The sequence below is a fragment of the Calidris pugnax genome, unplaced genomic scaffold (assembly GCF_001431845.1).
Source record: "Calidris pugnax isolate Ruff unplaced genomic scaffold, ASM143184v1 scaffold85, whole genome shotgun sequence".
NCBI lineage: Eukaryota > Metazoa > Chordata > Aves > Charadriiformes > Scolopacidae > Calidris > Calidris pugnax.
The window spans coordinates 150,713-176,415 of record NW_015090801.1 but is presented as its reverse complement, the minus strand read 5'-3'; the positions used below and the strand labels follow the sequence as shown (position 1 = coordinate 176,415).

Sequence of the window (25,703 nt, the reverse complement as noted above, 5' to 3'; positions counted from 1 at the left end):
AGTAAGGGAGCTGGAACTTAGTTAATCACTGTCCATGCCACTCTTTAATGAGGCAGTGCCATTTTAAAGTGCCTTCCAGTGGGTACATGTGATGGGACCTCAGTTGCAATGGTGTGCTGAGTGGTAACGGTGCCTTTCTTAATTCTGATTATTTGGATTTGCTGTTTCAATTCCAGGTATGGGGATGAACAGCACTTCACCTTGTAATCAATCTATTAAACATCTCAACAATGCCACTCGAGGAGAAGCAGCTTGATGGAATTCTTGCCGTGTTGATACTGTTCGCTTCCTTACAGCCTCGTGGCTTCTGAGACCTAAATGCGTGGGCATAATCTGAATTTAAAAAAAGGAAAAGGAAAGTCTTACTGCCTGTGTTCCAGCTGAGGTAAAGAGTTAAGTCTGCAAATACCCAGTGCATAGTGGCAAGGAAATGGACGTCCTTCTGTTGGAGAGGAGTACAGTAGTCATCGAGGAGAAGCAGCTTGATGGAATTCTTGCCGTGTTGATACTGTTCGCTTCCTTACAGCCTCGTGGCTTCTGAGACCTAAATGCGTGGGCATAATCTGAATTTAAAAAAAGGAAAAGGAAAGTCTTACTGCCTGTGTTCCAGCTGAGGTAAAGAGTTAAGTCTGCAAATCCCCAGTGCATAGTGGCAAGGAAATGAACGTCCTTCTGTTGGAGAGGAGTAGAGTAGTCACCCAAGGAACAGGCAATAGGACAAGAGGAAACAGCCTCAAGTGTTGCCAGGGGAGGTTTAGGATGGAGATTGGGAACAATTTCTTCATGGAAAGGGTTGTGAAGCCTTGGCAGAGGCTGCCCAGGGCAGTGGTGGAGTCCCCATCCCTGGAGGGATTTAAAAGCCTGACAGACGTGGTGCTGAGGGACAGGGGTCAGCGGTGGGTTTGTCAGTGGTGGGTTGATGGTTGGGCTCCATTATCTGAAAGAGATTCTAACCAAAACGATTCTGTGATTCTATAAAGGAAAGGTCTCTTCTAACCAAAATGATTCTGTGATTCTATAAAATGGAAGGAAGGAGATCTCAAGATTCGTTTCTGAAGATGATTAGTATTTTTGATGTAAGTGACGAGGACTGTGGAAGGTCACAGTTGCTGTGGAGGTACAGCAGCCTGGTGTATGGAGAGCACACAGCTCACAACACCTCTCTCTCCTTGATTATTTGATTATTATTTTTTTAATACTGGCCCCAAGTGCTCTTAAAGAATTTCTGGTAGCAATATTGACTTCTGTGATGATGTCCTCCAAAATTACATGTAGGTGTTAACTTGTGTTTCTAATATAAATCCGTGAAGAATGCTGGCTGAGGCTTCCAGCGAGGCCAGTGATGAGAGGAGGTTTTTGGTGCGGTAGAAGGCTGTAGTCTTGACCTAGATTTAATATATATCCTTGAAACGAACTGATGCACAAAGGGAGCTTGCACGCTCACGGCTTCTCTGCCGCTTTGAAGGCAGACAGGAACACTTCAAAAAGAATTTCAAGTTGGGAAAGTGCCCTTCACTCCTCAATCTGGCAATTCTGAAGGTTGTCGTTCAGTCTCTGAACTGGCTGCGGGTGGAATTTGGGGCAGGAGCTGGAAAGCTCTGGGGAGGGGATCACCGATGGGGAAAAGGCGTGAGGACCCCCCCCTTCTGCAAACAGGGGGGACGTGAAGGGATTCCCAGTGTGTGGCCTTTCCCAGATAAGAGGTCACTGGATAACAATGACCTTCTATTGTTTGGGGGGGATTAAGCTAGGTATTGGGGGGGGGATATAAGCCACGGGAGTGGATTTGTCACCAAAATGAATATTCAGCCGAGTCCCCGGTATCAGTTAGTGGTGATTTGCATAAATCAAACATCCTGCAATGCCGAGTCCTTGCCTGTGTGTTGGTGATGTGTGAGAGCGTTTGGAAGCACAACAAAATGCAGGCACCCGCAGTGGCAGAATGTAGGTCACCCCGAGAAGCTGCCGGCTCGCAGGATTGTCATCTGCTTCGTTAAGAATAGATTAATTGGTAGGAGATGGTCTGGCAACAGCTCTGCTGCTAATGGGCGCGTTTTCCTTTAACAGCACCAGCTCTGGAGTTTCTCTGTATTGTTAGGGTATTAGGGAAACTTGGCCTGTAAAGGCAGTTTTATAAAGATACTATAAAATCCTGCTGAAGAGCTGGAGGAAGAATCTCTAGTTTAGTTTCTTGTGTTAAATGCTAAAAGTGAGTTGGTAGCTTGGATAGTTAGAATCTGCCACATTGCCAAAGAGAGATGCTGGAGGTACCAGAGTGGTTATTAGCATACGCACCACCACACTGCCAGATAGCACCCACCTTAAGAACATTTAGCTTATCTTTTCAGAGAGGTGTGGTCACAATTACTTTTCTTGCCGCCTGCTCTACAGAAATATCAATTTTCAGGATACCATGGATCCCTGGCAGTGGAAGATACAGCTGTTCCCCGGTAGTTTCTCTGTATTACTACAAATGCTACTAAGAAAAAGGCTTCTGTGCCGCTGTCGCTGCCAAGGTGATGTGGACTGAGGCTGGTGACCTCAAGATAAAGGAGTGAATATTTACCCAGGAGATAGTCCATGGGGGCAGTAAAAAAAAAGTACGGAATGGGTTATGGAGCGAATGGGCAACCAGTAGGGACCTGGGGAAGGTCCTTTGGGAAAGGAGAGGCCTCTGGGTGCTGGGCTCAGTCCGGGGGTGGGAGGATGGACACCAGGGACTGGCTGTGTGGGAAAGAGAAGGAAATAAAACGTAACGCTAATCACATCATCATTTGCAGCTGGTGGAGTTACAGTAATTAAGTCACATGTTGCTGTTACCATCGCCCTCCCATGGTTGGCTCCATCAAACCAGGCTCCAAACAGGACTCTCACCTTCCTGCATGTTTTTTCCGTCCCAGTTGTTGTGGGGCTTCCTGAGACTGCTGGAGGTAACGGGGGGTGCCTTTCCTGAGGTTTCGTGGAAGGTGTGTGTCACTTTATTGAGGTGCAGCTTCTGGTGCTCTGTAAGTGCTGAATTGTCACGACTGGAAACCTTGCAGAGCAGGAGGAGTGAGTTCCTGAGGCTGCACTGGGGAGAACTTAGGGTGGAGGAGGTGAGATAATGAAACACACAAATTCATTGAATTTCTGTTTTTCTACCACATAAATCCATTGTCTGCTCTGATTCCCAGTGCTGTGTTACGCTCCTGGTCACTGGATGTCAACAGTGATGGAATTGAAGGTTTAGACGAGGACAGCAAAGGCAGGCAAGAGGCTGTTTCACTGTCACGGGCTCTGTGGTCTCCGATACTCTCCCTGTTGGTCCTGGGGCTGCTGCTGGCCCTCACAGTAGCCGTGGTGGCCAGGGGGGCCTGTGCTGGCTCCATTCATTGCCTGGGCTGGGGCTCTGCAGGGCTGGAGAGGTTCTGTGGGAGCTCCCTCGCCTGAGGCCAAGTACATCTCCTGAGTCACGGTGACTTCACAGACTGCAGGGGGACTTTTTTTTTTTTTTTTTTTTTTTTTGTAGGCTTTTATTTTAGATTTGATTAGTGTAGCAGAAGCCTTGAGTTAAAATGAACAGGAATCTGCAGCGTGGCCTCACGTAACTGCGAAGTGTTACCTGTCGCCTGTCTGCAGTGGGCACCCCACCTTATTTACAGTTTATTTTGCTGTTTGTGTGTTTTTTTTTGTAGGCTTTTATTTTAGATTTGATTAGTGTAGCAGAAGCCTTGAGTTAAAATGAACAGGAATCTGCAGCGTGGCCTCACGTAACCGCGAAGTGTTACCTGTCGCCTGTCTGCAGTGGGCACCCCACCTTATTTACAGTTTATTTTGCTGTTTGTGTGGGGTTCCCTTAGGCTCACAGCAGCAATCCATTGCCTGGCTCTGGGTGTTTGGCTCCGGTTATTAAATATATTATTAATTTTCTTTCCTATAGCTGCCCGTTTCCGCTTTGTCTTACAGCGGTGTTTGCTTGTAGTAGGTAACGTCCCTTCAGCTTTTGGGGTTGCCCGCAGTAGTAGCTGCACTTGCAGGTTTTAGTGTGAGGTCAAGGAAAATGAGACAAAAGGAGGAGTCTTGCTGGAGAGCGTAGCTTTCTCCCTGCAATATGTGCGTATGGGAGGCTGGAGACAGGTCTGTGCTGCAGGTATGTGTACACACACACAAAGGAAAATCAGCAAAGAGAGCTTCCTCCTGGAAGGGGAGGGCTGGCTGGCTTATTTACTTAGTTATTATCTTGTTTATTCATGAGGTGAGATGTATTTGAAAGCTGGAGAGGAGGGTGGATTCAGCACTGTAAACCCAAGAGGTGTGGGGCTGCAGTGATCACTGTTTGTACATCCTCCTACAGAAGCATGGGCACAATTAGAATTGCCCACCGAGTGTAGACTCAGCACGGCATGTTTGCATCTAGAACATGGATAGGCTTCTCGTTTTGATTCAATGGCTCATCTTTTCTTGCTGGTCCCACTGCCTGTCCCTCTTCCCTGCTCCTTCCCTGGGAACTGATGGTGCTACACGTGGGCAGGGCTAAAGACAAGAAAAGTGCAATGTAATCCCTTGCTCCTGATGAATAAATGTCTTGTTAGAGAAAGTACTTCTGACCGAAAAGATCAGTTCCTTCCCCAGATCTACAATTTCTCAATACTGCTTAAAAGAAGCCAAAAAGTCTGGGTTTTCAGGTCTCCTTGTTGTCTCCATCTCTCTGATAATCTCATTCAGACTTGGTTTAGTAAGCAGGAGCGTGAGACTTCATCTAGTGACTCCTTTTATTGCTTTATTGCAATTTTCTCCTCAGAAAGAAGAACTTCCCAGGGAATTAATAGCCACAGAGATCTACCTGCTAGAGAAGTTCACGCGGGATGTAAGCCACAAGCAGTAGGGGAGGATGATGTGGTTCCAAGTCCTTGTTAGAGACCAGTTATTAAGGGTTTTCTCTCTTCTGCAGCTGAATGCTATGGGTTTTTTGCCAAAGGGAGCAAATCCGTGTTTCAGGAAGAATCGCCGTGACTGTAGAGCTTATCCCAGCTCGCCTTCCTCCTCTTCCCTACTGCGTCACCTGAATTTTGCTCTCTCTGATAAAACTTACACTTTCGCACAAGCTTTTGCCAAAGGATGAGTCTGTGAATAGCTTGAGTTTCTCTTCCAGAACAGTCTGAATGGGGATGAAAAGTTTGACCCCATCTTTCTTATAGGCCCCCTTGAAGTAAAATAAATAAAGGTATTTGCTTCTGAGGAATGAGGATGGAGATTATTACCAGATAATATAATCTGTAAATTTGTCAGCTGTAAGTGAACTGCTCTTAAGAAGTCCCTGCAGTATCAAAACAGTTCAATTTGAGTTTTGCTAAGAGCAAGTTTGGTTTTTTTTGGGTTTGTGTGTTGTTGTTTTTTTTTTTTAATAAGGTGAGGAGCTAAGGTTCTTTAAAACAGGTTCCTAGATGTTTGTGTGCTCCATGTTGCAAAGGTCTCTGTGGAGCTGGCATCAAGTGGTGGCAGTGTGCCTGGGCACAGGATGATCACCAGGCCTGGCGTTTGTCATTGCTCCTCCCAAATAAAGTCTTCTCTCCAAACCTTGTGCTTCCAACACCTTTCACTCCCAGTGCCAAGCACTGTCCCAGCAAAGCCCCTGCTCCAGGGACCGAGTGTTGACACCTGGAAAACCCAGGGCTGAGACTGTGCTGAAGGTGTGAAGAAGGGAAAAAAAACTTCAAACAGCTAATAAAGCCTCTGAAAACCAGTATTTTTATATGTGCCCAAAACTTGAATGAACTTGATAAAGCACTATCTGGCATAGGAGTTTGGTTCAGAAGTAGTCTTCTGCATTAAGGTATTAGACTTAAGAAAGAGTTGGAGTATTATAAATCTGTCTCGAGAATTGAGAGATCTCATAATCAGATAGTTGTATAAATGGACTAAACAAAGCTTTTCAATTTGCAATTTAATTTACAATTTACAATTTAATTTTAAAAGCTTCCAGGCTTAGTTATAACTGCGTTTTCCTGTTGTTTATAAGTCTTCTTTTATTGCCTTTTTTTTTTTTTCTGCTTTTTAAATAGAAACATTTTGGGGCTGTTTGTTGAGCCCTACCATAAGCTGCGAGCACACCTGCAGGATCCTGGTTTTCTCTGTGATGCTGCTGTTCTGCTGATACCTATTAGTGCAATACCTGTGTTAGTGTGTGCTGTGTGTGTGAACGTGCTGAGAGTCACCTGCTGGGTTTCTTCTCGCTTTGTCAATTTGAAGTTGTTAATTCAAAGAAAAGTAGCAGATAGAGTTCTTTCTGCTGGGTCTTGCTTTACTCAAGGCTGGAATTGCTAAAAAGCCGGGCAGTAAAGATAAGGTTCATGTCCTTTTGTGGCCATGGAAGTGTTAGCCAGAGCTCCACCAGTGCTCTAGGTGTTTGGGGTGGGTTAGTGGGGGGATGTCACCTCCAGAGCCCTGGAGAAAGTGCTGTTGCTCAGGCTGTGAACCCTTGGTGCCCCCCAGAACCCATGACCAGCGGGAGGGCTGCAGGCAGAAGGGGCTCAAGTGTATTTGCGAAGCGATTACTAACAAATGAAATGCAAAATCCATGTCTTTAACGGCAGTGTGGGGTGCTGGTTTGTGGTGCAGGTCGGCTGGCGGGCTCCTGGCACCGCAGCCTTGCCCCTCTCTTGCCCTACATTCCGCTTCCTCCCGCCCCGCGTCCTCCCCGAGCTCAATGCTCTCTTTGTTTGGAAAAGAATGCAAACAAAATTCGTGCTGTCTGAAAAGGGCCAGCTCATCATTTGTAGCTCTGAAATGGACTGGAAAATAACTTTTTCTCCCCCCCCTCCCCTGCCTTGTACCGATGGCATTCTGTCTTTCACTTGTCGAGAACGGTCAGTTTGCGATTTAGCAATATAAGTGATCTTTAGAAAACCTTGGCAGGGGCTTGGGAAGGGTGTAAAGTGCTATATAACTGTTTGGATGCAGCCATTATGGATTTAAAACACTCTTCTGCTGACGCAAGTCCCGGGTCTTCATTAATGGCTTTTGTCCGAGAGCAGTAGAAACTCAAAACCGTTGAGCAAATAGTTGTGTATTCACCAAGACATTCAGATATTTAAACTCGCACAAATAAAGCCGGGATGCTTTGTCGGGAGCTGCTGGCAGTAACCTCTGCTGGTGCAGGGACGGAGGAGGTTGATTTCCATAGCCTGATGCACAAAACTGACCCTCGGCTCCTGCAGCTCCTCTGGCCCTGCGTGGTCACAGCCCGTCACTTCCAGGGTTTGTGTAAGGGCAGCCCTTGTTTGCACGTGCCATGAGATCACCTAGCACTGCTTCTTAAGCCTTGTTCTCAAAGACCAGTAACCCTCAGAATCCATAAACAGCTTCTGTCTTCTTTAAAGTTCACTTTATGGCCAGAGCTAGGGCCATATATTGCTATAAGCAACTGGTGGAAGACCTGACATTGGAAGGAGATCCCGAAGTGAGCTGGAAACCTGGGCTGACCTGCCTGTAAGGAGACAGTGTTGTCAAACGGAGTGAGGTCCTGAAGAGTCACCAACACTTCCACACTTGGATTTGGAAGTACGCAGTTGTGTTAAGTGTTTAATAAGCTGGCAATATACTCCCAGGTTTTCCTGTGAGTTCCACTTTGCCTTCTTGCAGTCGATGAATATCTTATCGGTGCTTAATGAGGGAATAATTTCATGCTCATCTTTAATTCATTAGTTCTGTCATTTGTCATTACCCTCCCCTGACAGTGCTGTGGCCGTTCTGCGTGCCATTGGGTTTTTATACCCGTTTCCCTCTTCAGCTCTTGCCTGAGCTCACCGTTGCTGGAGCTGCCCGTGCCTGTGGGCTCTCCTCTCTGGAGCCTGGGTGTTCCTGCCAGCACCATGTCGCTGGTGACTCCCAACTGAATGGGCATTAGAGGATCCAAAAGTCTAGTTTTTGTAGCCCGTTAAAACTACTTTGAGAGCATTTAGAGGCAAATAGTCATTGCTATTTATAACAGTCTTTCCCTTACGAAGGCTGAACCAGTATTATATTGTAATTGGAGTGGAAGCTGAGTATAACGTGGGATTAGAGATTTATTTTCTCCACAAACACTCGAGTTAGCTAAATCCCTCCCAGTGCAGAGAAGAGTTAATTTCCTTGGCTGGGTTAATAGCTCACTTTATCTTAACATGTGAAAAATGGCTGTCAAACTTCCTGCTTTATCTGGGCAGAGCCTAAAAGTTAGCGTGGCTGTATGAAATCCTTTTATTTATGATCCCTTGGCGAAGGCAGTGTGGGTTTGTTTGCTGGCGTTGCTGGGGAGCGCTCCATCACGGCAAACAGCTCGCTTAAACGCTGCAAAACACGGGAAGAGTTCAGTGTATTTGGGGCAGTTTTGTATCTTGGCTCTTTATCATTCAGCGGGTTCATTTTTCAAACCACGTACGTGTGATAGGAGCTGTATTGATTCATAAATTTCACTTGAGGGATGAAGTGCTGCTTTGGCTAATGGGGAAGAGAACGGAGCTCTGGAGATCCCAAGGTGATGTCCTGGAATTAGTGGACAATCTCGGCCTTTGGTCACTGTACTGCTTTAAATCCTTAGATATTGGGAATTTTGCCCCCTTACACCCTGGTTCATGTTTATGAAATACTTGGTAACTCTAAAAGGCTCCATGAGGAGCTGCATTTGGTGTTCATGTAAGGGTTATTTTCCTTTTTCCTCTTGGCCACATGCATGATAGGACCATCTACAAGTGCTGTCCCCGTTCCTGCTCCTGCATGACACAGGTCTGTGGGAGGGGGATTCTCCTCCTTCCGCCACCTAAAACTGTGCAGCCTTTCCCAGAGAGGCTCTGGCATCCTCAATTTTATGTGCAAAGACTTCCCTAAGGTGATATTTCAGTGTTAAAATGAAGTAGTGTGTGCTGTGTGTAGAGCTGAGAGGAGCTGGACTTGGGCAGTTTAGGGCAGGCTTCCCATGGAGGCTCCTTACGTAATCCGTGTTTCATAAATTCTATTTAATCTTACTTGGTATAAAATGACCTTGTAGATTTAGGAGGGAAGTTTGTGATTGCAGCTGCTGCCTTTTAAAAAGTCTAAATATAAGCAGATTTTGGGAAAGCATGAAAAATTATCGGTGGTGTTTTCTGCAATTTGAATGGAAAGGCAGAACTCTGGGATCTCATTAGTGCTGGAGCGTTGTGGGCAGCTGCTGGTGGTGTTCCTGCTCCGCTGGGTGCACTCTGTGCTCATCCCTCTTGGAGCCAGCTTTGGGAAGAGAAGGTCACAACAAGACATGGTCCTCAAGCTGCTTCTGCTGTGGAGGAGCTGGTGGGAGAGTCACAGAGTGATGCGGGATTGGAAGGGGCCTCTGGAGATCATCCAGTCCAACCTCCCTGCCAAAGCAGGTCCACCCAGAGCAGGTTGCATAGGAACGTGTCCAGGTGGGTTTTGAATGTCTCATCTTCTGCGGCATGAGAAGATGAGGTCCTCGTCTTCCACGGCACAAGAAGATGAGCCCATCTCTTGTGGGGAGGAGCAATGAGTCTGTACCCACTGTGCAAATGAGCTTTCACTGAGGGCTTACACGCCTGCAGTTGGATTTCCCTGCCTTGGGTGGGAGTTTCTCACCGGATGCCTCAAGATTTGACATGTCCCTCTTGTCCAATGTCTCTCCATTGGATTGGAGTTACCCCCTGGAGGTAAAATGGTCATTTCTCACCCTTCGGTCTTTGTCATCTGGAAACAGCTGCTGGTTCCCAGAAGGAATGAAGAAATTGTTAGTGCATGTGATGCTGGGTTTTGTACTGCTGACACCCCTCCCTTGTTTTCATTTGGTCTTCAAGATCATCAGTTTCTTATTTTAATTGTCCTTTGTACAGCACCTCTCACTTTTCTAAGCAGTAGGCTTCAGATAGGACAGTTTATTACACCAGAATTAATAATGCGAATATTAAATACTGGTTTCACTGTGAGTCTCTGCTGAGGATCTCTCTTCAGTTTGATGGTTTCTTCTTTCCTGAGTCTTTCCAGGACAGCTCTCCTTCATCTCCTCTTCAGTCAGTCCTTGCACATCCCATGGATAACCAATTTCCCTGTGATACCACTTCAGCTTTGCCCTGAATTAACTTGGGAAATATTTAGTATCAGTTGGCATTAAAATAAAACCCTTACTCCTGCTCTCTCACGACGGTGTCTGCTCACTCTGGCTTTGGGGGTGGTGGTTCCACACTTTGCTTGTGCCACGTCAGAGGCTGGGGCAGGGCTGGGCCCGGAGGAGGAGACGTGGCCGTCGGGCACTGGTTTATACTGATAATTCACCTTTTATTGCTGGGCAAAAGCTTTATGGGGCCTGAACCCTCCTGCTCCCCTTGCTGAGGCTGGAGCTCCGCTGTCTGTAGACCAAGAGACAATTCAGGGCTTCTTGGCGCCTTCCAATGGTGTAAAAAGCAAGATTTTTAATAGTCAGGGGTCTTGTCTCATGCTCTGGTGTGGGCTCTGCCCACTTTGAAATCCTTTTATTTATGATCCCTTGGCGAAGGCAGTGTGGGTTTGTTTGCTGGCGTTGCTGGGGAGCGCTACATCACGGCAAACAGCTCGCTTAAACGCTGCAAAACACGGGAAGAGTTCAGTGTATTTGGGGCAGTTTTGTATCTTGGCTCTTTATCATTCAGCGGGTTCATTTTTCAAACCACGTACGTGTGATAGGAGCTGTATTGATTCATAAATTTCACTTGAGGGATGAAGTGCTGCTTTGGCTAATGGGGAAGAGAACGGAGCTCTGGAGATCCCAAGGTGGTGTCCTGGAATTAGTGGACAATCTCGGCCTTTGGTCACTGTACTGCTTTAAATCCTTAGATATTGGGAATTTTGCCCCCTTACACCCTGGTTCATGTTTATGAAATACTTGGTAACTCTAAAAGGCTCCATGAGGAGCTGCATTTGGTGTTCATGTAAGGGTTATTTTCCTTTTTCCTCTTGGCCACATGCATGATAGGACCATCTACAAGTGCTGTCCCCGTTCCTGCTCCTGCATGACACAGGTCTGTGGGAGGGGGATTCTCCTCCTTCCGCCACCTAAAACTGTGCAGCCTTTCCCAGAGAGGCTCTGGCATCCTCAATTTTATGTGCAAAGACTTCCCTAAGGTGATATTTCAGTGTTAAAATGAAGTAGTGTGTGCTGTGTGTAGAGCTGAGAGGAGCTGGACTTGGGCAGTTTAGGGCAGGCTTCCCATGGAGGCTCCTTACGTAATCCGTGTTTCATAAATTCTGTTTAATCTTACTTGGTATAAAATGACCTTGTAGATTTAGGAGGGAAGTTTGTGATTGCAGCTGCTGCCTTTTAAAAAGTCTAAATATAAGCAGATTTTGGGAAAGCATGAAAAATTATCGGTGGTGTTTTCTGCAATTTGAATGGAAAGGCAGAACTCTGGGATCTCATTAGTGCTGGAGCGTTGTGGGCAGCTGCTGGTGGTGTTCCTGCTCTGCTGGGTGCACTCTGTGCTCATCCCTCTTGGAGGCAGCTTTGGGAAGAGAAGATCACAACAAGACATGGTCTTCAAGCTGCTTCTGCTGTGGAGGAGCTGGTGGGAGAGTCACAGAGTGATGCGGGATTGGAAGGGGCCTCTGGAGATCATCCAGTCCAACCTCCCTGCCAAAGCAGGGCCACCCAGAGCAGGTTGCACAGGAACGTGTCCAGGTGGGTTTTGAATGTCTCATCTTCTGCGGCATGAGAAGATGAGGTCCTCGTCTTCCACGGCACAAGAAGATGAGCCCATCTCTTGTGGGGAGGAGCAATGAGTCTGTACCCACTGCGCAAATGAGCTTTCACTGAGGGCTTACACGCCTGCAGTTGGATTTCCCTGCCTTGGGTGGGAGTTTCTCATGGGTGCTGCAAGATTTGACACGTCCCTCTTGTAGAGTTGTCTCTCCATTGGATTGGAGTTACCCCCTGGAGGTAAAATGGTCATTTCTCACCCTTCGGTCTTTGTCATCTGGAAACAGCTGCTGGTTCCCAGAAGGAATGAAGAAATTGTTAGTGCATGTGATGCTGGGTTTTGTACTGCTGACACCCCTCCCTTGTTTTCTCTCTCCATTGGATTGGAGTTACCCCCTGGACGTAAAATGGTCATTTCTCACCCTTTGGTCTGTCTTTGTCATCTGGAAAGAGCTGCTGGTTCCCAGCAGGAATGAAGAAATTGTTAGCTCATGTGGTGTAGGGTTTTGTACTGCTGACACCCGTCCCTTGTTTTTATTTGGTCTTCAAGATCATCAGTTTCTTATTTTAATTGTCCTTTGTACAGCACCTCTCACTTTTCTAAGCAGTAGGCTTCAGATAGGACAGTTTATTACACCAGAATTAATAATGCGAATATTAAATACTGGTTTCACTGTGAGTCTCTGCTGAGGATCTCTCTTCAGTTTGATGGTTTCTTCTTTCCTGAGTCTTTCCAGGACAGCTCTCCTTCATCTCCTCTTCAGTCAGTCCTTGCACATCCCATGGATAACCAATTTCCCTGTGATACCACTTCAGCTTTGCCCTGAATTAACTTGGGAAATATTTAGTATCAGTTGGCATTAAAATAAAACCCTTACTCCTGCTCTCTCACGACGGTGTCTGCTCACTCTGGCTTTGGGGGTGGTGGTTCCACACTTTGCTTGTGCCACGTCAGAGGCTGGGGCAGGGCTGGGCCCGGAGGAGGAGACGTGGCCGTCGGGCACTGGTTTATACTGATAATTCACCTTTTATTGCTGGGCAAAAGCTTTATGGGGCCTGAACCCTCCTGCTCCCCTTGCTGAGGCTGGAGCTCTGCTGTCTGTAGACCAAGAGACAATTCAGGGCTTCTTGGCGCCTTCCAATGGTGTAAAAAGCAAGATTTTTAATAGTCAGGGGTCTTGTCTCATGCTCTGGTGTGGGCTCTGCCCACTTTGAGTTATGATGAACAGGTAACAAGCATTAAGTTACCTGCAGTTAATGTTATTCTCACAGGCAGGTTACTTGGACAAGAGTAATGGAAAGGAGAACATTTTTTTGGGGAAAAAGTAGGTTTTTTGAGAGGTTTCTGAAATTGTGGTATTACAAGGATGGGGTATCTGCGTAAAAACAATAAAACCTCACAGTATTTCACATAATTTTTGCAAAATATTATGGTTTAATCATTTTTGGGAAAGAATAATTTTTTTAAAAAAACAATCACACACAAAAAACGGTTACTTGGACAAGAGTAATGGAAAGGAGAACATTTTTTTGGGGAAAAAGTAGGTTTTTTGAGAGGTTTCTGAAATTGTGGTATTACAAGGATGGGGTATCTGCGTAAAAACAATAAAACCTCACAGTATTTCACATAATTTTTGCAAAATATTATGGTTTAATCATTAAAGAATAATTTTTTTAAAAAAAACAAACACAAAAAAACAAACCAAGAAGAAAGCTTGCTATTTTGTTCCGGATGTCTAAGTTGATACCCAAATTCTCAAATTTCTCCTATATGGAAGTTCTCCAGAAAAATTGCAAAACCCTGATATTTTTCTTTCTTAAAAATAAGCAAGAAACTGAAAAGCTTGTACAAGCCAGATCATGTTAATGTGACCTGAAGGTGTCCCTTGCCAATTGCAGACCCTGAGATGCCCCGTGTATGTTGGTTGGCACCTTCCTCTTGCGCTCCAGCTCCCTCAGCCACCCCTGGCTTATCTGAGGGTTTGGGAAAAGAAGGGGAAAAAGCTGTTCTTGTGTCTGGTGCAGTTGTGAGTTTATGTGGAATTGTTTTTTTTTTTCTTTTTGTAAATAGATACTAATTACTTATACCAAACCAAGAAGAAAGCTTGCTATTTTGTTCAGGATGTCTAAGTTGATACCCAAATTCCCAAATTTCTCCTATATGGAAGTTCTCCAGAAAAATTGCAAAACCCTGATATTTTTCTTTCTTAAAAATAAGCAAGAAACTGAAAAGCTTGTACAAGCCAGATCATGTTAATGTGACCTGAAGGTGTCCCTTGCCAATTGCAGACCCTGAGATGCCCCGTGTATGTTGGTTGGCACCTTCCTCTTGCGCTCCAGCTCCCTCAGCCACCCCTGGCTTATCTGAGGGTTTGGGAAAAGAAGGGGAAAAAGCTGTTCTTGTGTCTGGTGCAGTTGTGAGTTTATGTGGAATTGTTTTTTTTTTTCTTTTTGTAAATAGATACTAATTACTTATTTTATGTGTTTGTTTATTTTAGGGATAGACTTCAAGATTAAAACCGTTGAATTACAAGGAAAGAAGATCAAGCTACAGATCTGGTGAGTAATGGATCTGGGAAGCTGCAGGGTGATGCCCTGCTGGTGGCTGCTTTCAGAGGCAGGTTTTCCTGAGAAGGGTTTACTCTTTTGGAGATTGCACTCAAGTATCTAATTTTGTAACCGTGTTTTGTATTTTTCCCTAAACTTTTTTTAAGAGATGTTTGGTGTGGTTTCTAACCACGGTTACTGGCTGCTCCCGTGGATGGGCTGCTGGCGAGTCTCCTGGTTGGGAGGACGGGATCCTTGCAGTCTGTGATTTAGTGGGAAGTGTTTGAAAACTGGGATTTTTTAAATTAGGAGCTGCCTCGAATTTATGGTTGTAAATTGACTGGTCACCATGCTTTGCATCAGCAAGAAAGTGCAATCCACGTCTGCCCTTATTTTGTGTTTTTCTGTAGTAAACTGTGGGGAGTTTCTCAGCTGGCCAACAAGGTGACAGCTTTTCTGTAGGAAAGTCCAACCTGAGACAAAACTGAAGCTCCTTTGGCTTCCTGTGTGTGTCTGACTAGAGACTTGTCTCCTGGTTTAATAGCCCTGTAAGAAATAAGCTGAGGGAAGCTGACGGCTTCTCCTGCCCTCTGTTTTTGTACTCGTACACGTGTCGCTGCTGCGTTCTCCAGCTCTACTGAGACTTCAAAACTTGAATTGGTTTGGAACTTGCATTTACCCGTTTTGCCCCCCCATTGATGAAAATCTTCTATGGTTTGGTAACATTGAGGTTTGTAGATGCAGATGGATGGGTTCCAGTTAGAAGGAGACACTGGTCCTCCTCTGTCTGGTCAGTCATTCCATTGCCCTAGGACCTGCTGAATTATCATCCTTCCTAAGGAGTGTATTCTGAATCCCCCTCATTACCACCCCTCAGAGCGTGCTCCTTGTCTCCTGGCCGTTTCTCATGTCCTGGTCCTGTGAGCAACTCCTTAGCAGAAGTTGGCCAACTCAGTTATTTTGGTTTATGCCCTGCAAGGGAAAGGGTTGTGGAAGTTGGTTTTGTTGTATAAACTGTGTGGCCGGTGGATGAGGAAGCACAGGGAGGATGAAGTAACTCAGTGTGCTGGGACGCTCCAGCGGGGAAGCCACCAAAGGTCACCGTCCTCGTGAGGGCCAGGTCTTAGATGGAGATGTCTGAGGAAGGACAATTGGTCGGTGGTGTATTTTTTACCCCAACAGGCAGGTGCTGTGAGTTACCCTGGGACAGGAGGGTGGGACAAAACATTGGAGTGACTTAAAGGAACCATTAGATTAAACTTTAAAAGTCATGATGAAATGTAAAACCTCAAAATATGGAATACTGAGGGTTTTCAATGTATAGGTAGGCGAGGCAGCAAGGCTTAGGGAAGCAGTGTGCATTGTGGGGTTAGCAGCTCGGGGAAATGAAGAGGGGTTTGGGTGAGCTGAGTTGTATGAAATTGCAGCTTTTAAACATTGCAGAGTTGGGAGGTTGTTGTCCGAGTCTGCTTCTTGTTCCTGCCAGTTTAAAACTTCACATTTGAGATGAAACTTGGAAAGCAGAAAAAGAAGTTCCTACGGCATGCACTTCTGATGGAAAAAAATAAATGTAAAAAAAATAATCTAGGCTTTGTAGTTTAAACTCTTCCTGTACAAGGAGCTTTGCCCAGCAGTGGTTTGGTGGCTGGAACAGTAGTGTCTTTTGGTGAAGATGTTTTGTGCGATGCGTCTATATTTAACCACGGCTTCCTGTACTTAAACTCACCCTGTACTTGTACTTGTGTAACACATTTCCAGAAGGGCCCTGGCTCCCACTGCAGCGGTTCAGGGAGCGAGGGACGCTTCAGGGGAACGTTTCCTGTGTGAACCCGAGGTTCTCCTTGCCTCTTCCTTTCCACATGTGGAAATTCCCTGTTATATGCAAGCTCTTGCATTTAGGAAGCGTGGTGGTGAACAGCCAGAGCTGTGACAGCACCGCAGACTAGGCTACCATCAGTCTCATTCATTTTTGTTATTACCCTAAGAACATCTAAAAGTGAACTCTTGCTGCTGAGGTCTTTGGAGACCATTCACCATGTGCCTGGCTTCAGGTGGAAGATAATCTTGGCACATCAGTCTGACTTCCTAGAAAACAATTAGACCCTTCACTCATCACAGATTTTTTTTATTATTATTATGTCTTTGGAGACCATTCACCATGTGCCTGGCTCCAGGTGGAAGATACTCTTGGCACGTCAGTCTGACTTCCTAGAAAACAATTAGATCCTTCACTCATCACAGATTTTTTTTTTAATTATTTTTTTCCTAGCTGAGTATTTTTCTGAAAAGCTGAAATATCTGACAGATGGTCCTTTGCGAAGGAAAGTCTTGGACCCAGTCACTGAAGCTTCCCGAGTGCCTGGTGTCAGCAGTACAGGTTCTTCAATGGGATATTCTGCTGCACCGTTTAAAAAAAAAATTTAAGTAGAAACAATGGGACAGTAATAAAATTCTTAGGATTATTTTGCTAGGAATTATTTGGTTTAATACGTTGAAGACCTTTATTTTGAGCTCTGTGGACTGGAAGGATCTTCACAAATCATCAGATATAATCTCTTCTTGTTGCACCCGTGTAAATATTTCATAAGCAAATCATAGTACATTTTGAGGTTTCTTTAGTCTCTGCTAGGTCAACCGGAAAGCTGTCCCAGAAATTCCTTTCTCTCTTGGTTAAACCTCTAAGATGATACAGCTTATGCATACTTTAATGTTGGCATGAGAATAATTTAAATAGATTTTTCACTTTCCCTGGGCTTCTCCTTTCCCTCATCCCACAGGATGACCTTCTTTGTCTCCATTTTGCAGCTAAAAAACCCGAGTTTGGTGTTTCCTCCTGTGCAGCAGGGCTTCCTTTTCCTTGGCTGCCTTAATAGTCCTTGTCTACGTTTATTTGAGCTCGGAGAGCCAGCTGGCTTCCACACCATCCTGCCTGCATGAAGGATTTATTGCACACCCCTAGCTTTGGAGAGTGTTCTTACATCCTAGAGGTTGGAGCAGAGGATGGAAGGGCAGGCCAGTAAACACGGCGTGTGGGCTCCTGTCGTCTCCTGCCGTTTGCCCAGGGTGGGTTCATCAGTGGGAGGCAGCTTGAAAACCATAACTCATTTCCTCTGTTTGCTCCGGCCGGGTCTCTAATCTCACATCCATTAAGAGTTATCTCTGAATAATGAATGGGGAATCCATTAAGAAGGGGAAAGGGCAAGCGTAGTACCTATTTAAAAAAAAAAAAAGGGGGGGGGGGGGAAGCACTCCAGGTTCTCTGCTTTTTCCCTCCCCAGCTTTCTTTTGGCAGAAAAAGCCTGGGAGGAGTTAAGGGAGCAAGGCAGCTGTAGGCGCGTGGGATGTGACAAGCAATGAGTAACAACTAAGTGTGGCCAACGCCAAATTGTGTAAAATCAATCTCAATTCTTCCTGTGAGGGCTGCTGGCCTTGTCAGGAGGGGAGGAATCCCCGATGTCGTGTGGCTTGATGTCTCCGGGGGAGCTTTTCTGAGGCTGTCCTGCTGGCTGTAAGCAAGGTGGGGGGAGTGACTGGGGTGAAGATGCTGTCAAGTGGGTACAGAGCTCCCCATGAGAGAAAACAAATGATGGATAAAGGTTCTGTGGAGATATTTTGCAGGAGCCTGTCCCGGGTTTCATGAGAGGCAATATTTTCTTTAATAGGAGATAAGGGAATAGAGGGTATGGTTATTGTCTTTAAGCAGGAAACAATGAAGTTGCACAGTAAAAATTGTATTGAGGACTGGATTATAATTCAAAGTGCTTTTGACTGATTGGAGAAATGTCATTGGAAAAAAACCCAAGTCCTGTGAAATTCAGTAGAGAGAAATGCAAGGTTGTCAAGTTCAGTATAATCAGTGTAATCAATTATTCAAATGTCATAAAAATCTGCTTAATCATGAGGAAAGGGAGTGGAATGCATAAACAGACACGTGCAATGTTCTAGCAGATATTCCTGTGTGAGGAGGACAGCTCCAGCTGGAGCAGTGTCCTGGGTTTTCCTTGGACATGGGCAAGTTGGAGCCAGTACCGAGAGAGCAGCAGGTGAGGCTGCCTATCTTAGACCTTTTGCCAGTAAGTAAGGTCTAAAGAACTTGAGGTGGCTTGAGAAGATTCACAGAAGCTGCAAGAGCTGTGTTTGAGTGTGCAGAAAGTGGTTGTAGAAAGAAGGGAGATGAACTCCTCTACCTCTGAAGTGTCAGACAAGGATGGACGGCCTTACTTTGCAGTAAGGAAAGCCCCAGTGTGCCGTCAGGAGAGGCTTCCAAACGGGGCAGAAAGGAAATGGGAGCCTGGGATTCAAGCCAGCATTCGTCAGGTCTTCAGCAGAACATCAGGACCTTTGAAGGACGATGTGGGTGTCCCTCAGCGTTCGTGGAGCCAGGGACTGGACTCGCTGGCCTCTGGAGGCTGCAGCAGCGATCAGACCTCTGCACTGCGTGGCCTGGTACCACACCTCTGAACAAAGCTGTGCTCAGGTTTGGGACCTGCCCTATTCCTCCTCCTCTGCTCTTTGCCTTCTTCCTGGGGTTTGTCAGCTGCTGGGAGGAAACAAAAGTCTCGGGAGTAATCAGCCTCAAACCCCTCATCTATGGTCTGAGCCAGACCAAGGAGACTCTTGGAGAAGAAACTTTGTAGAGCGTTTCCCCTGCATCTCAGGAACTTTTCCTCCATGGCATCTTCAGATTTTGAGGCTTTTCATTTAGTCCCCATTTGCCAACTGATCCTCGGCCAGAAATGTGACGTGTGCTTAAACAAATTGATTTGGCAACTACAGTCAGCGTCTGTTGGGTCAACGGTAGGTGACGGGGCGGTGGGGAGAGCCCAGTGTTCCCAGGACTCGGTGCCTGGTGGTGCCCGTGTCCTGCCAAGGCACTGGCTGTGACCTCGGGAGCAGCTGGGAGTTCAGCTCCAGTCTGTGATCTGTTCTGAGGTTACTGGTTTGTGAGCCGAGGAAATGTGGGTCTGTGGGTCAGGGGGGAACAGCGTGTCCTTCTGAAGGCGGGTAGGGAAGGTTCAATCTGCGTTTTGACCAGTTTAAATTGGGAGACACCTTTGATTCTACCTTGTGTGAATAGTGTCACTGAAAACTGTCTGTGAACACGTCACCTCTTGGGTTTATCTCCTCTCAAAGACACTGGAATACACAGTTAACTCTTAATTCTCAATTAATGGCATGTGAGTTTGTTTAATCAAATCTCACACATTCCATCAAAGATCTCAAAATCAGATGGGAAGCACATACTGTCATTGATCTTGCGTGACCGATTTTCAGTATATTGCCTATAGAGATTGATGTTTTAATGGTACATCTTCTAGACTTACTTGTCATAAACATTGGCCTAAAATTTTAGGAACATAAATATGTAAGATCATGTTAAAGCATGATTTTTATAAAACTGATCTAAAACCAGAGTTCTTCATGGTTTCAAGTCCGAGTTCCAGAAATGGTGAGTGATTGTCATCATGGCTGCTCAGCAGCTGCTGAAATGGAAAGGGATCTTCTTGGCCATGGTGGTGGCATTGAGTGGGCGGTTGGGTCAGGTGCAACAGAGCACCTCCTGGGCCACACACACTTCTCTAACAGATAAACCATGCTGTCTCTTTCGAGCTTGTCTCTGATACCTCCTCTTGTTTTGTTTTCTGCAGGGACACGGCGGGGCAGGAACGATTTCACACCATCACCACCTCCTACTACAGAGGTGCCATGGGGATCATGCTAGTATACGACATCACCAATGCCAAGAGCTTTGAAAACATCAGCAAGTGGCTCAGAAACATAGATGAGGTGAGTAACGTCTGTAAGATCCCAGAATGGAGCTGCTTGTGACCCGTAGAGCGTGTGATGAGTCCTACAGAGCTCAGCTTCAGCTCCTACTCTGGCAGAACATGTAAATGGACACAAGCTGGTGTTCCGTGGTTGTCCTATGTTTTCCCCCTCGACTCTTTCCACAACAATGGCATGAAGGATCACAACGCTACACAGGGGCTGGTGACTGAAATGTCACACTCATAGATGAGCAAATTTGGTTTCTGTGTGGAGAATACTTGGAGGTGAGGAATATATACCTTGCAGGAACTGGGAGTTGTGGTTTTCAGGAGCTGCCACCACAAGGGGGTGTGTGGAGGAGCGATACTCAGCCAGAGCTGTAGAGCAGCTACAGGGTATGTCACTTCTGGTCCTAGCCTATTTTATAAGGACAACTCTGTAAATCCTCAAGGATAACTAAATACGGTCGCCTCCCCTCCCTCCACGTTGCCCTCATGAAAAATGAGCAGGTTTACCATGGCTGTTGCAGGTGGGGTGGGAAACCGCTGGGGTTGGGATTAGCAAACTACTCCAACCTGCCCGATTTCTGTCCTTGGTAGAGGACAAAAGAGGACAGACAAGGCGCTTGGTGATGTTTCAAGCAAGATCAAGTGAAGCAGAAGAAACTGATGTGGAAACATTGAGTGCCTGCATCCCCGAGAGTTCATTCTCCGGGAGTTCAGAGATGTCAGAGAGCAGCACAACTCTCAGTTCTTGCTTTCCTTGTGCTGTGCCCAAGTGGAATAATTGTTTGGATTTTCCAGCTTTGTTATTTTGCTAGAAAGCGTGAAGCTGGCCCTGTGGAACGGGGTGTCAGTCAGTGGGTGCTGGCAGGCGTTGGGGGTTGAAGCACTGAGGCTGGGGAAAGGCTGTTACAGAGCAAAAATGGGATATCGGGATTTTAGTTTCCCAGCAGGAGAAATGGGAAACTCCTGTTTATGGAAAGATACATATTTTGGTGGGTACAGAAGGGGGGAAATAAGGGAGAACAGGAAGACACTCAGCGACGAGTTGAATGTAAACTTGAAGCCAAAGCCTTTAGATGCTGCTGTTGCTTTGTTTAAAAGAATCCAGTAGTATCCAGGAAGTCGTGGGATGGATGTCGTTCCTACCATTGTGTCCCAGAAAGGGGTGGTTTTGCTGACCTCACGTTTCCAGATCAGCGTCACACCAACCTCCGCCACGGATTCCAGGCGTGGTGAGGGCTGTGTGGTTCCTGCGGGTTTCCCAGGGACGTGGGACACCCTGGGCAGCTGGTTCTGTCACGGAAAAGGCTCGGTATCGGGGCAGGTTTGCAGAAGTGCCGAGCAGAGTCATCCTCTGCGCTGCCAGCACCGGGGTGAGGTCTCTCACTAGAACGTGCGGGTGTTGCCTCCTCGTGTGGAGGATGATTGTGGGCGATAGTTGTGAATGGAGTAACCAAGTGCTTTGGTTTTACAAGGAATTGATATTGCCGAGGATACTCTCTCGAGGAGGAGAATTTTCAGCAAGCGAGCCTGATGTGCTGTTCTGTGCAAGGAGGGGCTTCTACTCCTTGATTAAGCCTTGATTTAGAAACAGCCAAAGACACCTAGAGGTGTTACATCTTCCTCCTTGCTAAATCTGTAATTATTTGAAGTTCACACATCCTTCAGAGGTGAGCTGTGCTTTGGGCTGGGAGGAATTAGCTGAGTTGCTCCAGTGCAGGGGTTTGTGCTTCGGGGCCGGCTGAGTGTGGAAAGGCTGTTGCTGTGTGTGCGTGAAAAGTTAGTGTTTTCAGAGGCTTGTTCTACACGATACCTTAATCTACCTTTGCTGTCTGGTTGCTCTTCCTCCTCGTGAGCTGAAGGAAACAAGCTGGGGGTGGTTCTCCTGAGGGTTTGCAATGGGCTGTTAGGGTAAGCGGGAGCAGTGGGTACATGGATCTCTTGCCGCTGCCCTTCTATTAATAATGCTGCCCTAAAGTCGTGTTAAGGCTGTTGGAGTGAAAGTAAATTCAGATTAGACTTTCCAAGAAGCTTCTCATGGCAGGTTTCAAAGTACTCCAGTTATCCACTTAAGTGATGCTCTGTGCTGGGGCTGCTGGAGCTTCCCTGCTAATCTGGTGGCTCTCTCTGGCGTGTCCTCTCCTTGCTGTGGTGGATATTGGCAGGGTGTCAGTAACGAACAGCCCAGGCTTTTCTGCTCACTTGGAGTTCCCTGAGAAAGCACTGGCACTCGCCTTTGCCCTGCAGAGGTGATTCCTGGTGTCCTGCTGTTCTTTGGATCCTGAGCATTAGCGTGGTGCTCTCTTTGGCTTTCCCTGCTGTACGTGCCATGGGTGTATAACCTGCCATGGGTGTGTGACCTGGGTGCCGTTCCTCAGCTCCGCTGTCAGTAGTTAGCAGACAGAGCTAAAGCACAAAGCTGACCTGGTCTAGCTGTGATAGGCACATTGGAGGAACAGGGTGATGCTAGAGGGCTGTAATTTCCCTTTGTGAGTGAACTTGGTAACTCCTCTAAAAGAAAAATTACCAGCAAAAGGGGTTTTTTACTAACTTCCTGCTTCTTTGGCTTTGTGGTGGTTGAAAGCATAGTTGCAATTTTTAAGGAGACTGATCTGTCTGCAGTAAAACTCTGCAAAGGACCCCTTAAACACCAAAAGAGTGGTAGTGTCAGCTGGGGCCACTCGAGCACACAAAGCTTGGTTATTGGCAGCTGGAGACGTGGGGTGGGTCTTGCCCTGGGATGTTTTGTGGCATCATTTCTGTGAGAAGCACCTGGGCTGCAGAACAGCACTTGGCCTGTCAGAAAGGAAGACCTCACCTTTAAACTACAGAACTAACAGGGAAGGAGGAGAATAACTGGTGCTGGGGTGGCCAGAGAGCTGTGTCACACCCGGGGCTGTTGTCTCCTTCCACGTTCAGGCTCTATGAGCAGTTTTGTCTCAGGGCACTGATTTCTAACGGTCGTTGCTAGGACTTGGGAAAGTGCAGGACTCCCAGAGCTGCAAGTGTTAGCCTGGGCTGCAAACACTCTGCAAACACAAAAGTGAAGTGGATCTTTACTGGGGTCTTGTCTCCTTTCAGCATGCCAATGAAGACGTGGAGAGGATGCTGTTAGGAAACAAGTGTGACATGGAAGATAAAAGAGTCGTCCCTAAAGCAAAAGGCGAACAGGTAAGTGTTGGGCAAAACCTGGCTTATATCAATGTAAGCACTTCACTGCCAGGACCTCCTGCCATCTCCAGGTGGCTGAGATGCCACAGGGGAGTGTGCTGGGGAACACCAGGATTTGCTAACGGTCTGTAAGTCTGGGGAGTGTTTTCTCAGAAGTTGCCATGAATGGAACAAGTTCAGCTGCAGTTCCTGCTTTCTTTGATAACTAACATTTTTCAGGCATGCTTGAAGGTACTTCTCATGTGACAGGCTTGTGTGGTCTCTGTTGTCTTCTGTTCAGAGACTGACTTGTGATTTAATGCACTTTAATTGCTGTTTCTGAATCATTAAGTTCCAGATCTCCCTTTGTGAGACTTTAGCTGGTACTTCTGGTGCCTGGAAGGGTATTAGGTGTTTATAAACGCCGCTAATCCCGACGGTACAGCGGCACCAGCGGGGTAACACTGCAGTAATGCTAACCACCTTCTTTCTTTCTCTTTTTGGTTTAGATTGCTAGGGAGCATGGTATTAGGTTTTTCGAAACTAGTGCAAAAGCAAATATAAACATTGAGAAGGCATTCCTCACATTAGCAGAAGACATTCTTCGAAAGGTAGGTGCTTACAGGGTTTGTTTGAAAAAAGAAAAATAAATCCTAAAATTTCAACTCCTCTCGCTTTTGGTGTTCACCTGAGTTGTTGCAGCCTTTACCTTTGGTGTGCCAAGACAAAGGGGTCACTGAAGGAGGGCTGTTGTGCATCTGAAGCTCTTAAAGCTTGTTTGAAGTTCCGTTATTGTATCTAGAGAGGGTGGTATTCATCACAGAGCCAAGGAATGTAAACTTGTAGCTGTTTGGCCCTTAAGCTCCTGGTTGTGAGCACTTGGAATCAAAATATTTCATTTGGTGTGGAAGAGAATTGTCCTTTCCCTGCCACAGTCTCCATCGATACACAGCATTGTCTAAAGGCTCCGAAGGTGGGGAGAGTTTAGATGTGGTTGATGGAACAGCTAAACGAGATCTCACTTCTACCCTGTTTCCAGTGATGAGCCCTCTCAGCCTCTGCGTTTTGGTGGAGGTTTTGTTGGAAGGGTGTATCTCAACCGAGAGAAGAACATGGATCACCAGTTCTTCTGCTGCTTGGCCACCCCTCCTGACTCGTACAGTGTGCACAGAGCTTGGAGATATCACTGTTCTTGCATCCTTGAGTAGACAATCCATTGCCTTCCCACAGTTGCCACTGGTTTCTTGAGGAATGAGCTGGGCTGGCCTCATGGGTTGGCTCCTGGGCTGGTTCTAGTTAGTTGATGTGCTCCTGTAGCCAAGGACTTGCTGGATCCAGTAACCCCTGTGCTGGCCCACTCCTGCTTAGGGCCAGGCCGTGCCTCTCCACCTCTGGGTGCTCCATGGAGCTTGAGGGACATGGGTTGGCCAACCATAGCATGTGTGCTCAGCTCCTAAACCTGCGTGGTTTGTCAGTGCCCAGTTTAGCAGTAGAGAGACCCCCTTCCCCACCACTTCTTCTGAACGCGATTGGTGATGTCATCCCAGTTAATTGGTTAGAAATTCAGTGCAAGGTCAACGCTGAATATTTTGACAACCCTTCTGAGTACACTTCTGCTCAACGGCAGCTGCTTCGCTGCTGTAGTTCCAACTTGTTTCTTAGCCAGTGTTTGACAAGCTTTGTGTGAGAAACTGGGTGAAAATCTGGTTTTTAGCCTCCATGAACAGGAGCTGAGGGGAGCGAGTCACACTGACTCTTCTGACCTTGAGATTTTTATTTTGGGCCTCAGTGTGTTTATCTGAAGAAGAGGTGGGGGGGTGCTTTGGTGAGGCTGAGCCAAAGAGAATAAGGAAAGGAATTTAGAGACTAAACTGCAGAATTCTGGAGAGTGTTTAGGTTGGTTTCTAAACAGCTGGAAGTGGGTGTTCGTGTCTGATCAAAGCCACTCTGCTGGGGGTTCTGCTCTGACTGAGGTTACATCCCCTGGTGCAGAGGAGCCCATTCTGTCCATGCTCCTGGTCAGCTGGAAGGTGGCTGCTTTGGAACAACCCCTCTTTATCCCTAAATTGCTCTCTGGGTTTGGAAGGTCATTAGTTCACCTCATTTACCTCCAGCTTGTGTCCCTTGTAGGCTGTGACCCACTTGTTCCACCAAAGCCCCAGTGTCGGCTCCAAGAACAGGATCTAGAAATAGTTTGAGTTTACTTTGGGGTGGTCCAAGGCAAGAAGCTGGGTTTTTCCCAGCTTTCCCGTTGTTGGTTGTTTAAAACAAAAAACCCAGCCGTAAATTGGTTTTGCAGCCTCTTGCTGGAGGGGGAGGAGGGTTCCCTGCATTTCTGGGGAGCTCTTTGCCCGTAGTTGATTCATAATATTTTTGATGATGGAGTCTTTCTTGTAAGCCTCTGTCTCTGCAGCTCTGAACACGTTATTTTGGGATGTCTGGAGAGTCCTCTAACTCGTTGTTTTTCCCTTGTTTCCTTGCAGACCCCTGTAAAAGAGCCCAACAGTGAAAATGTAGATATCAGCAGTGGAGGTGGGGTGACGGGCTGGAAGAGCAAGGGT

General features: G+C 46.5%; 1 protein-coding gene across 2 annotated transcripts in view; it reads left to right on the top strand.

The window, feature by feature from the left end:
• The window catches only part of RAB10 (RAB10, member RAS oncogene family), a 55,745-nt gene that overhangs the window by 17,450 nt on the left and 12,592 nt on the right, over positions 1 to 25,703 (top strand). Inside the window, exons 2-5 of one of the 2 annotated variants that reach the window (XM_014937551.1) lie at positions 14,170 to 14,230; positions 19,867 to 20,005; positions 23,074 to 23,163; positions 23,652 to 23,753. In XM_014937551.1, coding sequence (XP_014793037.1) covers positions 14,170 to 14,230; positions 19,867 to 20,005; positions 23,074 to 23,163; positions 23,652 to 23,753 — 392 coding nt within the window. The remainder of the gene's footprint in view (positions 1 to 14,169; positions 14,231 to 19,866; positions 20,006 to 23,073; positions 23,164 to 23,651; positions 23,754 to 25,703) is intronic. The other variant, XM_014937550.1, reaches the window with a different exon arrangement.